The 18,782-nt window shown below is 45.0% G+C and overlaps 1 protein-coding gene across 1 annotated transcript in view; it reads right to left on the bottom strand.

Annotated features, from left to right (window-relative positions):
• DDR2 (discoidin domain receptor tyrosine kinase 2) overlaps positions 1-18,782 on the bottom strand; it is a 1,291,881-nt gene that overhangs the window by 657,153 nt on the left and 615,946 nt on the right. The window contains exon 8 of the mRNA XM_069641352.1: positions 2,188-2,431. Within this exon, the coding sequence (XP_069497453.1) occupies positions 2,188-2,431 (244 nt within the window). The remainder of the gene's footprint in view (positions 1-2,187; positions 2,432-18,782) is intronic.

Raw genomic sequence — 18,782 nt, 5'->3', positions numbered from 1 at the left:
TGTGTTTCGACCACAGGTCTTTTTCCAAGCTTGTCTCAATTCCTTCACATATCGTAAAACACACACACATATGTGTCATGTCATAAATTGGAAAAAAAACATGGATCAAAACGGCGCAGTAGGACACAAAAAATGGGCAAGGCGGATGGAGAACAACATCCAGTTACAATAATCCCACAAAACATTCCACAATTAAAAATGGACATATAGTCTAGAAGGTAATGCCAAAATATAAGCACCAAAATCATATAAACAGAAAAAGAAGGGGGATTGGATTGGAACAGAACACTTAATTGAAAAATGAGAACAGCTGGAAACATATTCTACATATTAGGAATTGAAACATTCTATATCCGTAATAGATCCACGTGAACATCCATTATTATTAAGCAAACTGTGGGTGAAACCAGAGCCAAGAATATGTCATAATGCATGTGTTTTCATGCAGTGAATTATTTTAACCCTTCATGCATGATTCTCACTAATAACCGTGAGCGTGAGTGCAATTATCCTACATTATTCATGTGTGCTCCCAAGTCTTAGGAACCCATGTGTAAACCTGTAAATCAGACCATATCCTGGTAATTGAGGCTACCCTATCTCAATTCCTTACTTAAACCCAAACTTCAGTAGAATATGTCCACTGAAATCCTAAGCAACAAATAGGAACAACAATATATTAGATCCCCAGATCTCTGTGTTAGCCAAATACACCCTGGTCTTAGCACCCCAGTGTTATACATAATTTTTTGTGTTCTACTGGGCCATTTTGATCAGTTATTTTTGCTAATTTATGACATGACACATATATGCTGTAATATTACTATTTAAATTGTTTCTCACCAATAGGGAATGTATACATTTTTTTGTTTTCGTTTTACGGTATGTAAAGGAATTGAAACACGCATGGAAAAAGACCTGTGGTCGATACACATGTCGGCTGTGGGCTCATGACTTATTATTGTTTTTAATTACATTTGATGCTCTACATATATACTGTTATCAGCGCACTGTCGTTATGTACCTAGTTAATACTTGTATTCAGGACCCTGGGAGCATAGGGTCAATTGTGCCACAACCACCCACAGCAGATATACACAATCAGAATCAGACATAATAGAAACAGAACTCACATTTAGCTAGCCGGGACAAGCGCTTTTGGCACCGAGTCTTATGCTGTGGGGGAGATTTATCCTCTAAGATACTACAGAATGTTGAGTTTGAACTATTTTGCAGGAAGTGACACTTAGGCTTCTATTGAGACCTGGAGGCAGGGCCACAACCCAATTGTTCAAATGTTGCCAATGGCCGTTATTCCGCTGGTGGGAGATCTGCTTGGTAGATTACTTGCACTGCTAGGTTGAGACTAGCAGCTGCCAAGCAGTGCCATGGAAGGTATTCATCCAGCTCAGGGCTGGTGCGGGCAGCCTTTCTCCCACATTCCTCCCAGCCCCAGGCATCTGAGATCCCAAAGTGATCCCCTACTATGGTGGAATACCTTTGGCATCAGAGATGCCTGTGAGATGGGGATGGAGAAGCTACCACCAGCCCTGAGCCGTTTACTAAACTATTGCTTGGTTTAAAGAAGTTGCTGTAAGGATGCATAAGCCTTCTAGCACCAACCTCTGAATTGAGCCCATAATGCTCAGGATGTTCCCTAAATATCTCAAAGGGTTTTCCCCAAAGTGTCTGCCCACCTCCATTCTTCTGCGCCCCATTCCATCTGATATCAGATCATCCTCTCTGGTGGACTACAATCCCTAACTTAAATACACTTTCCATATTTCTAAGGTGAAGATGCCTATAAAACTGATTGTCAGCTAACATGCTGCTGGCTACTCACACCACCTAAGGAACAGGATTTCCAAATACAATTAACCAAAAGTGAACCTCAAAACATTTACAAAACAATCAACTCATAATACATAGCCGACCCCTACTGCACAATATGAAAGCAGTTTCACTGCAAAATGGTCGGCTTACCAGGGTGTAGACTACTAGTAATTTTCCTGCAATAATGGTACCTCAAGCTAAAATAGATTGCCATTTTCAGTACTGCAAAAAGTCCAAACACAGTTCACCACTGATAGCTAGAGACATATGGCTAGCTGAAGGAATACACATGTCTTTTTGTTTAGTGATTCCAATAAATCTTTCCCATTCTGCTTTGTTGTGAGAGCTGCTTACCTGACTGAAAGGTAATTTCACTGAACATCATCCAGGTATCTGCAAAGTAGTACTGGCACTTGATGGCACTGGCCATGCGGTTGTGAAGGAGGACAGTGACAAAGCGGGCACTGGGGTTGGCATCATCCAGCACCAAGGTGGCAGAGATGTAGTTTGACTCCCAATCATTGGCTTCAGACCGAAAATAGCACTGAACTTCCCGGAAGATCTTCACCCCTTTGGTGAACATGTTATTGCAGTGTACCTGGATCAGAGAGAATGCAAGGGAGAGGATGCACAGAGATGGAATATATGATGAGAATACGTACCAACCTGACATGTGAAAGCATACCATGGTTTCATGTTTAGAGTAAAAGTATAGCCTATCTGAGAAATAAGTTGCTTTTTATCTCTTCAATGAAGCTCAGTCTCAGATCCACATCACTCCCCTTTACAATCATGGTGTATACCCTGTGGATAAAAGGAACGGCAACAGCACATTCTAACCTAATTTAGCAATCAAGTCCCAAGTAACATCAAATGGAGCAAGGCTTTTTGTAGCTAAAAAAACACTAGTTGTATCTTCATTTATATGTTAGAATGGGTAATCAAAATGCTTTACAAAGCTTACGCAGACCTATTTCCAGTCCCTGCAACAAAAATCAGGTTGTGGAAGGAGTGTGGATAGTGTGAAAGAAGAAAATGCTCAGTTGTATGGGATCTGCGTGAGTGATCTGCAAAAGGGTTTAGGGGATGGTGGAAACACTTGAGACGAAGTAGCTTTTTTTTATTGAACATTCTTCCAAAGAAGGAGGATCTTAAATCAATGGAGAGATTGTCCGTGTGATGGGAGTCATATTTGTGAGGTGGTGGAGTGGGTTTGGGATTGGTAAAGTACAGTTTGATTGATAAAATGGAGGGGGTAGCCACATGTGTACAAGATGATTGTGTGGGAAATGTATGGGGCAGAGGTTGGGAGGCCTTGGAAGGCTTGATGCTAGAGTGGGAAAAACAAAGAGGTAACTGCTGCATTTAAGAACCAGACTGTCTGATGCATGAATGGAAGGTGATTGTCCCTGCACTTTGACTCGACAGGTTATGCAGCTTCACTGAAAGCTTTACTACTTGTGATAAGGTCACATTGAAGAGGTTATGTGATAGGAACTAGGTGACTCTGGGCACCATTGCCAACACCACAATGCTGACCATCGAGGCAGTATACAGGGGATCCCCAGGCCCATCACCTGTCTCTTGGATCATGTACCCCATAGCACCCAGAGACCCCCAGCATGGTCCAGGAAATATATATAGACAGAGAGGAGAAACATGTGGAGCACACAAAATGCTGCATGCAATTCCATGTTAATTGGCCTTACCGAATCACATGTCAGAGAGCTTGTGGACATTCCAATGAGGTGAAAGATCACACAGACAGTAGAATTCAGAAGCAGAATGTCATGACATCAATGTCCTGAATGCAGCCGGCCATGAAGGAAAGGCCGACTGACTCCAGGCGGCCTGGGAGACCTTAAATCCACTTGGTGCGCAGAGCCACAGGGCGGTCCACAGGACAAGTGAAGACACATAGGGTCTCCCTCAATCAAAAGGCCCACTCCTAATTAGTGAACAGATGCAGTTCACTTTGAGGGATGCTTTCCCTCATGGGTCAAATCACAGTTTGGGGTAGAGAATAAAAAGTAAGTAAGCAATGGGGAAGTGTGAAAGCCAGTACACCGTAGGCGAGCATTGAAGGAAGATGCAAGAAAGGTGAGAGTGGAGCAAGGGGGAGATAGCGAAGAGGAACATATATAGAGGGGTAGGCGAAGAAGTGTGAAATATCAGCGAGAGAAAGAAGAGAAGCAGTAGAGGAGATGCATCAAAGGAGAGAGAAAGAACGTGAGAAGGTGAACCATCTTGAGAGAAGTAAAAGAGGAAGCAGAGAAGATTCAAAGGAGAGAGGAAGGAGAGAAGGGGGTGAACATCTAAAGAAAGAAAAACGAAATGAGGAGGAGGAGACATCTAGAGAAGGGAGGAGGAGAACCATCTTGCAATAAAGGACAGAGAGGAAATAAAAGGAATTACATGGAAGGAGGTGGCATAAAGGATGCACCTACTGAGAGTGGAAGGAGGGGAGGAGAGCAGGTAGAGAGAGAGGAATGAGAGGAGGGGAACAAAGAGCATTTGGAAAGGGAATAGGAAGGAGGATGAGTAATATTTATGCAGCAGAGAGTGGGGGAAACATCAAGGAAGGGAAGAAAGAGCGGGAAAGGAAGAAACAGGGAGAGAACAAGAGGAGGAGGTGGACAAACCATCTTGCTGGCATCCACAGTAGACACCTGTATGATAAGTAATCCTGCTCAGTGTACTTATCTTCAGCTCATAAGATACAGTCAACACCCATTCTCCATTAAATCATGCCTCAACTGACAAAGAACCTCTGAGCCCTGGTATTTTCAAGAACTCACCAACAGCAAACTCACCATCTGTCACCAGGAATATCTATCAGAAAACACAAACACACCAAGACTTCATCACCCTAAAAACCTCCACTCTGCATGCAGGAAACGCATTTACTCTACCAAAGCCACTTTCTGCCCCTCTTATATTGGCTGAGGCATCCAACAAAAGCAGGCTTCTTTGAGGTCAACAAACACTGCTTCAATCCTCTTTTAGAAGCAACAATTTCTCAATTTATGAAGAAATGCAAGTCAACACCAGGTCCAACAAGGGAAATGTAGAGAAGACTCGACATGGCATTAACAGTTACAACCTCAATCCAAACTTCCCATCCAGACCCAACTAAGAACTCCAAGATGGGTTGAATTCAGAACCATTACCCTTGAAGACCTGACCATTACTCTCTAAACCCTTCAAAGCCACTACTGGCAAGGAAAACAACCTCCACCATAAAAGCCATAACATGGGGAGTACTGACACTACTCTTACATGTCATCACCACCTCCCACCAACAAAGTACCTCCACGGTTGCTTTGAAGAAAGGGAAGATCTGACCATTGCTAAAGGGGGCTAATTTCAATCCAGAAGCATTGGATTACTGCCGTCCCATCACACACCTACCATTAGTCAGAAAAGGCCATTAATTTGGATATTTCTTAGGAAACATTTGATAATATGCGTACAATGACTTAATTCTTATTCCTACAATGTATTGTGTTTTATCCCTGTCAATTGATTCTGTATGAAAATGGATAAATAATGTTTTTAAAGAGAAGGAAACGTCATTAAGAAAATCTTCAGCATGCAATCCTATGAAATGATCTCATAACACAAACACTTCCAAGAAAACCAATCAAGCTCCTAAAAAAGGTGTAGCACCCAGACCACCACTTGCCAGGCTGTTGACATACTTAAAATGTGACACCTTTGTCTTCTCGTTCTACCACAATGCAGTACCTAATATCCTTCCATCTGCATGAATTTCAATGATTTCAATGATTTGGTCTGGTGTTATTTCACTTCCTATTCTGCAAGCAAACACCAGCTATAAGTATTAACTGATTAACTTCTCCTCATCCTGTAATTCATAGAGTCCAATGGTGGTCCATCTTCCCTTCAGTCATCACTCTTTAACTGAAACAACCAGGGAAATTGCTGGGCAATAACATCATCAAGCTTTATCCATGAGCAGATATCATTCAATAATACCTGAAGGTCAACTGTCTGGATGATATCCACTGACTGAAAGTCTGCCCCTCACTTGTTCAGGCCTGGATGTCAACAGCCTATTTGAAGTTGAATCCCACAAAGACCCAGTGCCTTTACCTTGGACGCTCAACCAAGTGTGCCCCATTCCAAGATTGGCTGTCAGAATCGAACTTGATGGATTCAATCCCCAATGCCAATGGTGCATTAATTGGATTAGTTTTGATGGTATCCTCTGCTCTAAGTGCCAAACATTCAAGAAAAACCAAATAGCCAATTTTGAGCTCACTCTTCTGCAAAAGGTCCCACCCTTCTTTCCACCCGTATAGTGCAGATCCATCCCACACGCCCTTGTATGTGCCCCTAAAGGCAGTGGCAATCACTTTCTCATTGATGTACTAGTATCCACTGTGGTCCCACTGAAATCCCTCCCAGCATCTCAAAGCCTACCTCAAAGGCACAAAGAAATTCAGCAACATCAATCTATTGGTGGCCACTCAAGGTCCCCATCACCTTCATAATAGCCTGCACCATATATTAGACAGTAACCTCGAAGACCCCCTCCTACCCGTCTACAAAATGTTTCCTTTCCGGGGGCCACAGAAATAGAGGATACTTACAATTAAGCAATAATGTAAGCAGGAGTAATCAGGAAAGTAAGCATTCTCACATAATGCAAACATTCTCTGAAACAGTAACGCAACACATATTAAGATGGTGCCTTTGAAACAGTAAACCAACACACATAAGGATGGTGCTTTTCCTCCTGCGCTTTAGGAAAGAAATGAAGACTCTGCACTTCATAGAACATCTCAATAATTGTTGATCACTGGAACCCAGTAATTCTTCCTAACCCAATAATTTCTCCTTTTCCAGATCCATTGTATAATTATTTTATAATGCAATGCTCTGTTGCTAACCAGATAGGTTTATCCTCTAGAACATTGCATATATAGTTGGCAACATTTAGACGTTCTAATGCATTAGGAAAGTGTGTATAGTCTGGTGTAGGTGGTTACATTATTCCAGTGTGCTGAGAACTAGGCTGTTAATTAGAAAACTATTTAAATGGAAGGTAGAGTGGAATGTCTCTTGCACATTAGATGGATGGCAGTGGGAGGGGGTGGTGGTCAAGAAAATGATGGTGAACATCCTCATTTAATGCAGCTCTCAAATTGAACCCTGATGTTGCCGATAGAGAGGGAATGCTGTCGGATAAGGAATATAAATGGCTGACGGAATGGATTTGGATGTAGTATAGAAAAAACTGATATTGAATCATCTCAGTATTGGCAGTTTCAGATGACAGAGTAGCAGCTGGGCACAAAAACATGGAGAATGTCTCTAGCAGGAGGTAGGTAGCTGATCATTTGGTATTGCTGGCAAATAGGTGCGGGGGAAGCCAATGAAGGGCATTTTCCTTGAGCTCGGTTATGTAGAATCAAACCGGGAAGAGGCAAACAGGCTATTGTGGATAGCCGCTGCTAGTTAAGTGGGTGTGGAGCTGCATAAGCACCAAGACACTGAGCGTGTTCGCTCACAGAACAAAGGACGTTTTTCATCAGTGATGAACATGGACAGTGACTTCCCATTGTTTCAATTATTTATTTGTTTATTTGTATTGCGCCAAAGCCCACAGGCATCAGGGCGCACAACATAGATATAGGAATAGGGACGCACAGCTAAGGGACAACATTAAACAATAAGATACAGGCATGAAATGGCCAGAGGGAGTCCGGGGCTTTATCAAAAGAGTAAGGTTTTAACTTTCTTTCGAAATAGACTGTCAGAGGTCTCCAGTCTGATAGACAATGGGAGATCATTCCAAATGGTAGCTGCTATCGTGTGGAATGCATGCCCATGCCATTGGTTTTCTTAAACTTGTTAGTTTCTAGCTGTTCCCGAATTTGGGATCTGAGCACCCTCCTTGGTACGTATGTGTCAGTAGTGCTTTAAATTTGATTCTGTCCTCTATCGTTAACCAGTGTAGATTGTTTCTGTCATTGCTGATGTGGGCGGATTTCCTTTTGCCTTTTATAATTCTCACGGCATGGTTCTGGATTTTTTCTGACATTTGCCAATGTGGCCCTTGTTGGCTCCTAGCAGCAAGGCATTTCCATAGTCTAATCTAGACAAAATGGTTGCTCTAGCAACTGTCAAGCTATTCGCTTCACTCAGATATGGTCGGATTTTGTCTAGTAGTCTTAGGTAATAGGAACAGTTCTTGTTTTGCTGTGAAACATGTGCCTCAGCACTTAGTGAGGCCTCTAAGTAAATCTTAACTTTGTTGACTACTTTACATAAATCCCCAGAGTCTTAACTTTGTTGACTACTTTTATTTGACTGTTGTTTATCTGTAAGAATTCATATTGTTGACTTAATTTCATTCTAGCTTGGTTGGTTCCAAATATTATCAATTACATTTTTTTGGTGTTGAGACACAGCCAGTTGTTAGTCATCCATGTTTCGATTGTTTTGTATAGATCCTTGACCTTAGCACTATCTTGTGTGTACTCGCCGCTTAGCTTGATGATCCGCTGCGTATCACCAGCGTAATTTGTGAAAAAATACGCCAATTTTTTCAGGGATCAAGCTGAGAAATCAAATATATAGGTTGAAAAGAACGGTGACAGGTTCGCTTCCTGAGGTACACCGCAGCTAATTGTTTCTTCGAAGGAGAAATTGTCCCCCCAGTGTACCTTTCATTTTCAATTAGAGAAGAATGATTTTGCCAATCTATAGCTTCTGTGGAGCAAATTGCTCCCCTCCCCAGTGCTTGTTTAAGTTGTTTGTGGTCTAGCAAATCAAATGCTGCACTAAGATCTAGTAGGATGAGTAGACCTGCTTTCCCATCTTCAACAAAACTTTGCATATGAGACTGGAGATCGATCATAGCCATCTCTGTGGGGGCGTGGCCTGAGCCCATGGTGTGAGGCAGCAAATAGACTGAGCTCCCGTACGGATCCTCAGTTGATCCAGCATTATGGCAGTAGTAGAGACTGTTGCGAATACATGAAGGCACCCACATGTGGGGGAAGCAGATGCCCAGCTCCTGAACCTGATTCGGGTCCAAATCGATGTGATTTGAAGGTGGTGAGGCGGTCTGAACAATGGGCCCCTGGCGGACAAAAGATGGCAGATGGAGCCGCGCAGGGAGGTTAGGTGGGAGGAGGAGCTGAGACGCAGTACATTCCTGGTCCACCCAGAGACTCGCTAGGCAACGAGAAGCACAGCTACCCCCACCGCTTGAAGCTGCCTAGTTGGTGGTAAGGAGGGCTCCCGCAGACCACGCTTGACGGGTGCTGGTGGTGGTGGGTGGACCCGCTAGCCGGACGTGGTGGCAATAGCCGGCGGTTTCAGAGGCACAAGCCAACGGATCGAGTGAAGACCTACGTGGGACACGGGGGCCTGCCCTCTGATGCGAGCGGGGTTAGCTCCAACAGAAAAGGTTCGCAAGCTGCGTACATTGGCCGTGGCGGTCAAAAAGTGCTGATTAAGCGGATATTGGCGGTTGGCGGCCCATCGAACACAGGGACCCGCAGTGCCTGAATGCAGTGGTGTGCTGGGACACGGGAGCTGGTCCTGGTTGGGCGCACCACGCTACTGGTGCACAGACTGAGAATCTGGTTGCTCATAGCCCCCAGAGCGAGCTGGCTGTTAAACGGAGGGCTGAGTCCCTCAGAAAATTCCTTTTAGCACTGGAGTATAGGATACATTGGATGGACGTCACATCTCTGCAGCCACATCAATAAAGGTACCAAAACTGCTGGCATTAGTGACCCTCGGGATTCTGGCATAGCAGTGCCGCATGTCAGACGGTGCTGCAGGGCCTCTGCCCTTGTCTGCGGCCTCCTCGGCACCAGCAGCTCGCCGGCAACAGTGAAGTTTTGTGGTTAAATAGGAACGAAACGTGGTCACACAAACCTGTGACAGTGGAAGGGACGGCGCTGCAAGCGGTAACCACCAGCGCACAAGGTCACACGACTGCAAGTCCGGACACCACGTGCAGTGATCCCAGGTGCGGTGTCAAGCCAAACAGTGAGTACCATTCAAGCTAGTGATAGCAGCTGGTACGGGGCGCAGCAGCACCAAGTGCTGTACTGGGGGCTTGGGGCTCGCAGCAGTTGCGCCAGGGAGATTAACCACTGGAACCAACCGCCACCTAAAACTACCTGCAGAAAGGGGGACTGCGCTATACACCACTATCTCCCTTCCTATGTTACGACTGGTCTTGAGACACTGGGCCACAACATCAGAGGCAAGGAAGCTCTAAGATTTGAAGGAGGCCATCAGTTAAAGTACACCCAATGAACTAAGGGCCAGCTGGAAGCCGGCTCACACAGGCAAACATGTGCCCCTCTGAAGGAGACTACCTCTGAGTGTGCTATACGCACAGCGGCCCCCAGGGAACTGAAGGCATAGTAGGGCGCCACCAGTCAGGGACAATCCCAATAACACTAAAGAACCCATAGACACCAGAGTACATTGCCCTGTATCGAGACATCCAGAAGCGCATTGTGAAGTCTGAGGTAGATGATCGGGTGCGGCCACTGGACACACAACCCCATCTGCCCAACAAGGCAATCAGACAGTAGCTGGAACACAAGAGGACACCACGGGCGAGGACTAGACCTGGACACAGACCAAGCAGGAGCCCATACAGGTAGGCAAGGCCTAATAGGGGTAAATATCCGGCCTAAAAGCTAGCGCCGCACTGGTCCACTGCTGGTGGCTATGTCCCCACCCAAAAAGAAAAGCAATTCCACAATCATGTAATCTTTTGCAGCAGCTAAACCGCGTGAACAGAAGCAGAACACCAACAAGGCTTGCTCTGTCCAAGCAACTCCAGAAGAAACCAACAAAGACAAACAGGTGCTGGAGGCCATTGCTGGACTATGCTCCTTCATAGATACCAAAATAGAGGAAGTCAAGGCAGACGTGTATCTGATGCGCCAGGACATGCGCAATCTCATGGAGCGTGTAGCGGCCACAGAGGCTGGGCAACTGGAAACCTTGGAAACACTGAAAGACATTCAGACCAGAGTGCAGGAACTGGAGAGGAGAAACAAAGTCCTGGAAGAGAGGGTGGAGGACGCTGAAGGGCGGTCTAGACGCAAGAATGTGTGCCTCTTAGGCGTAACCGAAGGGATGGAAGGATTAAATCTCATGAACTTTGTGGAAACCCTGCTGCAGCAGGAGATTGGTGCCGGTCGACTGTCAAAGGGCTTTGTGGTGGAGAGGACCCACAGAACTCAACAAAAAAGGCCCCACTGGGATCACACCCCCGGCCAATGATAGCGAGGATCTTGAAATTTCAAGATAGAGAAATCATTTTGCGCTATTCGTGAGAAGAAGGGGAAATAAGAAGAGATAATGCCAAAATTACAATTTACCTGGACTACACCCCGCCGGTACAGCGAGCAAGAAACTCCTTTGTTCCAGTCAAAGCCAGGTTACAGCAGCTAAACCTCAAATACATGCTGATGTACCCGTCAAGGCTCAAAGTTCTATACAAGGGGAGAGCTGTCTTCTTGGAGACCCCGGTGGCGGCCACCATGTGGCTGGAACACAACAACATGGCGGAAGGGGAAGAAGCCGTGACATAGCCCGACATAGCCCGAGAAACGGAGGCAGGAGGGGGGACTGCAGCGCCTGGGTAGGCTATTTGTTGTGAAATGCTTCTATGGACACATAAATTAGCTGTAGTCAAAACACAGATCTTAAGATGTTTGGGGGGCGGATTTACTGCCTGGCCTGAGCTAACAGGAGCACCCCCGCAAAAGGACTAGGGTCAGCCCGTTGCTGACCGGACACAGCCCACACACAAAGACCCAGATGGGCCAGGATGGAGTGGGGGCACCTGAGCGTTGCCAGTTCGGCGCAACTGCTGGGTGCAGTTGGTTAAGTTTGGTTTGTTGTTTTCTGAATTGTTATAAGGTCTTCACAGTAACTGAGTCAATGGGGAGGAGGGCACTCGACAGGGGGAACGCAGGAGGTGGGGACGGGAGCGGAAGGGAGGTGATCTGGAGGAAACAAAGAATTGGGGGGAGAATAATTGGGTTACATTAGGTAGCCCTGGCGACTGACATAAAAGTGCTGACATGGAATGTCAGCAGGCTGGGCACCTATATGCAGAGGAACAGGATTCAGTCCTTCCTGAAGAGGAAGAAAGTTTCTATCGCATTGCTGCAGGAAACCCACCTCACTGCTGAAGGCAATAACAAAGTGTTAGGACATTGGGGAGGGCAGGGCTTTGGAGCACCATACTCTTAGTATGCACAAGGTGTATACACGTGGATAAAAGACACAGTGCTCTTTCGACTAATAACAAAGGAGGCAGACGCAGTGGGGAGATACATAATACTGAGGCTAAGCATTGAACAGCTAGAGATCTGCATAGTCAACTCCTACCTCCCTAACTGCGGGACCTCAGCGTACCTGACCAAGCTGAGTGTGAAGTTAGCCCCTTACAGAGACTGTTTCTTCATCTGGGGGAGATTTCAACTCTGTTTGCGATCTCACCCTTGATAGGTCCAACCCGCCGACGCAAGGGGCAAAGTCTTCTCCGTCGTGACTGAATTAAGTGATAGGGAACCTGGGCCTGGTGGAGGTGTGGAGGGAGTTACAGCCAGAGAACAGGGAATTTTCTTATTTCTCGTCACCCCATGAGCTATGTACTCGAATCGATTACCTACTAATAGATAGAACACACCTACCCCAAGTAGAATCAGCGCTATATCTGGGTAGATCAATATTGGATCACTCGCCGTTACTCATGGAATGGAAGATGCTGGGCCCTAGGCCACCCATACAGATGTGGCGCATGCCAACGGATGCCCTGACGGATTGTGCCTTTAGAGAGGGGCTTCAGAGCAGAAGAGCAGAGTACATAGATAACAATGTAGGGAGTGTAAAGAGCTGGGATACAGTCTGGGAGACACTGAAAGTTGTGGTTAGAAGGGAAGTCCTTGCCAGCGCTGGGGGCATTAGAAAGACGCTAAGAAATGCAGGTGAGGGGAGGATCAAGCAGATGGAGGCTTACTCCCAGGAAACCAGAGGCCGAACTGGAACTATCAGCAGCCAGGGACGACTTCCAAAGTGCCTGGGCTAGATTAGCAAAGTTTGATTATATCGCAAAAACCACTAAGGGACACTCAGAGGGCATTAAACCTAGTAGGCTGCTGTTGTGGCTGTGCAAGAGAGAAAATCCGAAATATCTGATTACAGAAATTAAAGATGAAGCAGGCTTGGTGCACACATCGCAGTCAATTAATGACGCATTTCAAAAATGTTACTCCCAATTGTACCACCACGACACGTTAATATCCCAGGGCGATATACTGGACACGTTAGAAGAGATAGGCCTGCTTTCACTAGATGGCACCCAACAGGAAATGTTAGATGGGGAGTTAACTGTTACGGACATAAGCGATGCGATTAAATCATTGTCTACTAGCAAAACCCCGGTTTATGGGTTGCCCCGAGTTCTATAAGGCGTACAGCTCAGAGTTAGCCCCGCTCCTGCATGAAGTATTTAAGGAATCATATGAAACTAGGGTGTTGCCGAGGAGCATAAGGGAGACATTAGTGGTCCCGATACCTAAACTGGGGAAACCCCCAGATGAGTGCGGCTCGTACAGGCCATTGGCAATGTTGAATTTTGACATCAAAATATTGACGACCATACTGCCCAAACGACTGTCAAGTGTCATAGGGACCATGGTACATGGGGACCAGAACGGGTTCATAACAGGCCGAAACACGGCAATAAATCTGCGAAGGCTGCAACACATCATTGCGCAAACAACAGACTCACAGGAGCAATGTGCGGTAATCTCCTTGGATGCCATAAAAGCATTCGACTCTATATATTGGGAATGGCTAATTGCTGTTTTGATGCAAATCGGGTTGGGCGAACACTTCATTGGGTGGATTAAAACACTCTATGAGGCTCGGGTGGCCAGGGTAAAGACTGGAAGAACAGTGTCAGCATTGTGGGACATTCAAAGGGGCACTAGACAAGGCTTCCCACTGTCGCCAATGCTCTATGTCCTGGATTTAGAGCCAATAGCTATATACATTAGGAAACAATTTTTTGACGCAGGCATCAGAGTGGGAGGAGTGTATCATGTTTTGACCTTATACGCACACGATGTACTGCTGTACCTAATGGACCCACACTTCAACGTACCAGTGATTTTAGAGGTGCTGGAAAACTTAGCGCAAGTATCAGGGATCTCCTTCAGCACAGAGAAATTGTGCATATTCCCATTAACAGGTTGGCAAGGAAAAAGGAGGAGGATCTCCCAAAGGTTGGGTTCCGGTGGAAGCTGCATTCGTTCAGATACTTAGGGGTGAATATCTGGCCCACACCTGAAAAGATGCATGGGGGCCACACGGCATTGGTGGTGGAGGGGCTCAGGAAGTCCATGATGTTTTGGTCTAAATTTCTGCTATCAGTGATGGGCAGGGTTGCTATCATTAAAATGATAGTCCTGCCGAGGTTCCTATACTTCTGCCACAACGTTCACTACTATATACCGGCCTCTTTCTTTTGTCTATTGGAAAAGTTGCTGAGGGAAATGCTGTGGGGTCTGCCAGGCATAGGCTATCCTTGAACACACTTTTGCTACCATACAAGGCAGGCGGGGTCCAATTACCACATCTCGAGAAATATTTCCTGGCAGCGCAACTCATGGCCAAGTGGCTCGCGGATGAGACCACCTCACAAACAAAGCTGATAAAAAGGCTAGTAGCGCCTGCGCGCCTGAAAGAAACGCTGTGGGTCCCACTGAGGTGCTTGAGTGAGGCCCCAATGATCGTTCAGCTGGGAAGGAGGGTTTGGGGCAGGGCCCTGAAACTGGTGATACGTGAACACCCTTACTCACCTGAGAACCCGATCGCTGCTGATGTCTGTGTGGTTAGAGTGGACCTGGCAAGGGCAAGGCAATGGGAAAGATACGGTATTTACACTTGGCTGGACGCATATGAGGAGGGCGTCTTCAGGGAATGTGAATCCATGGGGGAGAAAGAGGGTCCATCCAAAAGCCAGTTTCTATGGTACCGAAAGATCAGGAAGGTGGCAAAGAGGAAATGGAAAGAATGGCCAAAGGAGCCAGAGGCAGAACCAGTACTAGCACTACTTCACGACCTGGTGGATGGGTGGAAACCAGTGTCCAGACTTTAAAACCAGCTGGCAGATAGACTCATCCTAGAAGTGATAGGTAGAAGCAGTTGTGAGAGACGGACCTGGGAATCAGTATAACAGAGGAGGAATGGATGAGGATCCTAGCATACCCCCGGGAAGTGTCACGAAATACCCTATTTAGACTGATCCAACTAAATGTCCTGTATAGGGCCTATATGACACCGAGTAGAATAGCCAAATTTGGCAGCAAGACAAACCCACTGTGTCCCTGGTGTGGGTCAGAGGGAGCAGGAATGTTGCATATGTTCGGGGGGTGTCTAAAGATACAGCACTTCTGGGCCAAGACAGGACAAGCTTGCAGAAAGGCGAGTGCAACCTCCTGAGGGCCTACCCAAGAATAAGTAAATTCAGGCACGAAAATAAATTCATGAACATGGCATTTCTGTTGGCCAAAGGGGCCATTGCAATGGCGTGGAAAACTGCCGGGCCCACAATATGCCAGATGGCACAGGGAGCTGGAACACTGGACGGGGGCAGAAACTAGAGTATGGGGTAATGGAGTATCTAAGGCAGGAGGTGATGCGAGCCCTGCATACGAGGCCTGGAAAGCTCTAATCTGGGACATGTTTCATCCATCAGATCATTAACCCCCATGAATGAACTGAGCCCACCCCTGTGATGGCTAGAACGTTAAGAGCTGGGCCATTAAAATGATGTAATCCGGACTGACATCCTCTGGCCCCAAAGCCCCCAGTGAGACCATAAGCACCAGGGCTTCCCTGGGGATAAAGATGGGTGCCCCTACGAGCAAATTTGGAAGTGAAGACTGTTTGTTGTTGTTACAAGGTTACTTGTTGTTCATCTGTTTCAAGTACACATGTGACAGTGATGGAAAACTGAGCAGCAAACTGTTAATGTACATTATAAATGCCAATAAAAACATTTTAAAATAAATAGCCGTCTCTTTGCTGTGAGCAGCTCTAAAGCCCGACTGTTGGTCGTGAAGTATCTTGTTGGCATCTACGTATGCCTGAAGTTGTTTAGTTGCGACCTTGTCCAAAACATTCAGTAAAAAATGACAGTTAGTGATAGGTCTTAAGTTGGTAGGGTCTCTTTGGTCTAATTCAGTTTTTTTGGTAGGGGGCTGATTGTGACTGTTTTAATTTCTGTTTGAACATAGCCATCCCTAAAGGAGGCATTCACCATTTTGGTGAGAAAGGGTGCAAAGATGGAGACATTTTCTAATATAACTCTAGATGGAATTATATTTTCTGTGCAGACGGTGGGTTTCATGGTTTTTAGGGTTTTTGTCATATCAACTATGGTGATTTGATTACATTTAAATGATTTTCGATGCTGCACAGGTGTTGCTTCTGATTCAGGTTCTGCCTGATTAGGCGTATGTTTCTGGACTTCTCTTAGGATATCCCTTGTCTTCCGGATTTCCTCTGTGAAGGCACTTGGGACTTTATCGCAATCCTCTTTCGTGGGTGGGAATGTGGTAACTAAAGCCTTGGGCTTTTCAATGGTTTTAAGAATTTCAAAGAGTTTCCTAGTAGAGTTTTCGGCAGTTTTGATTTGTTCATTATAAAAATTATTTTTTGCCATTCTGATTTATTTTTTGGATAGTTTCTCGCTTTCTTTCCACTTGGCTTTACTATCCATAGATGGGTGTTGTTTTAGCCAGTGGTACTCATTTTATTTTAGTTTTTTGAGTTCCTTGAGAGTATCGTTAAACCATTTCTGATGATTGTTATTCGGTCTCACAGTTTTGTTTTTTAATGGAGCTTTTAGATTGAGTAGTTGTTTTACCTGTGTAGAAAAGTCAGCAATTAATTTGTCACATGTACCATGTTCCTTCACTGAGGATTTTGTTCATACACTGTTCTAAATGTGATGCTTCTATTTTTGTTAAAAGTCCTACTTTTGAACTCTTTTGGTGCATTTCCTAACTTATTCTTTCTCAGAGAGTTGGTTATTAGTGTGCATGTGCCCGAAAAAAATGCTGGTACCATATGCATGGATTGGTTTTAAAGTCTTTAGTTTCGATGTTGTTGGTGATCTAATTGGTTACCATTTTCCATGGTGGGGTTTTGGTTCATGACAGAGAAGTCTATGTTTTTCAGGATCTTCTCCAAGTGTATGGCTTGTTTGTCTTTTGGGTTGCCACACCATCTATTAAAGTCTCCAAGAACTACAGTGGCAGTGTTTATTCCTTTTAATGTATTGAGTTGTTCAGTCAGGTCTTCGTTGAAGTCAGACGTGAGGGATGGGAGGTCTGTATAGCAGTATGAAATTGATGCAGCTATTGGCATTAGGTGTGTGTTTTAGGTGTAGTATTTCACACCCGGCGCATGTTGTAGGTGCAGGGAACATTTTGATTTCTTCTTTTACTATCATTGCTAATCCTCCCCCTGTTCCCACTTCTCTGTCCTTATGGTAAATTACATAGCCATGGGGAACTGCTATGAGGCAAGTTGGCCCTATGGGTTCTTGTAACCAGGTCTCGGTTATGCAGGCGATGTCAATGTTATTGTTCTGTATGAGCTCATGTACGTCTTGTGCATGTTTGTTTAATGATCTTGTATTTAAAAGACACATTTTCAGCTGTCTTTTTTCATCTTTGTTAACGATCATCAAGTTGTTAGTGGATTTGGAGTCGTTTTCTGTGGGGGGTCTTTTATTTGGCCTGTATTTTTTATGAACATGTATTCGGGGAGTGCCCGCTGGTGTTGGTATGTTCCACATCTTAACTCCATTACGTGCATATACTAGTGCCCTATCTCTGACCATGTGCACAATTTCAGCGCAAACATGCTGTATTAAGTCGACCTTCAATGAGTTAATGTATGGGGTTTTCATTCTTACCTCTGAATGGTGTGGTTTGGGTCTGACAGCGCAGATCCAGGGTTTCTGGCCTTGTGACGCAAGTCTGGCTGGGCCCTCGAAGCGCCGGCGCTGAAGCGCCTGAAGTTTTGATAAGAAGGGTGCCAGTGCTTCTGGGATACATAGTCCCAAGGAAGTCTTAGATTAGCCTAAGTTAATAATGATGTCTCTCTGCTAAACAGAGTTCAGCACGTTGTGCTGTAGTTCACCCGAACACTATAGCAGATAGTGTTTAATAACACGCTAGTCAGTTATTCACACAAAGGTTGCAAAGTGGCACACACTGCTTTATAGATCACAGCACGTATCAGTCAGCGATTTCCAATGTCAAGTAGAAATTCAAATTTAGCAGATTCAAAGTGCTCACAGTAGAATCACAGTAAGAACACACTGTTCCGCTTTCACACAAGGTCCTGTAGTGCCTCTTAGCAGACTAGGCTGTCGGCGTGCACGTTGCTAGGGAACCACCCACCTCAATCAACCCTCTCCTTTCTCCCTGTTGAGAAAACTGTGACAGAAGAAACTACAAAAAAGCTGAAAAACTAGGATGCAAGTGAAATACTTGTGATGGCCAGAGGTTACGATGTTATGCATGTGAACAAGAGCAATCTCAGCAGAATGCATTAACCAGAAGATGGAATGTTGGTGATTTCAGAAGCTATTGTATTTGGCACTACAGAAAGACAACAGGTATTTATTCATTCACTTAAGTTTTTTTCAGTTTATAGCCATAAAAGCACAAAAACTAAAATGAGATATTGATATCAAAAACCAAGACCAAATTTAATTAAGACATTAAAGAACTTGTACCAAAATAATGTTTACAGAATTAAAAAAGATACACACAATACACACACTACAAAAATAAAAAATAAAAAAGCTCAATGCTAATGAACCATTGATAATAAATATTTATTTA

The sequence above is a fragment of the Ambystoma mexicanum genome, chromosome 1q (genome assembly GCF_040938575.1).
Source record: "Ambystoma mexicanum isolate Mex_15411 chromosome 1q, UKY_AmexF1_1, whole genome shotgun sequence".
Taxonomy (NCBI): domain Eukaryota; kingdom Metazoa; phylum Chordata; class Amphibia; order Caudata; family Ambystomatidae; genus Ambystoma; species Ambystoma mexicanum.
This window is presented reverse-complemented; position numbering and strand designations above follow the sequence as displayed.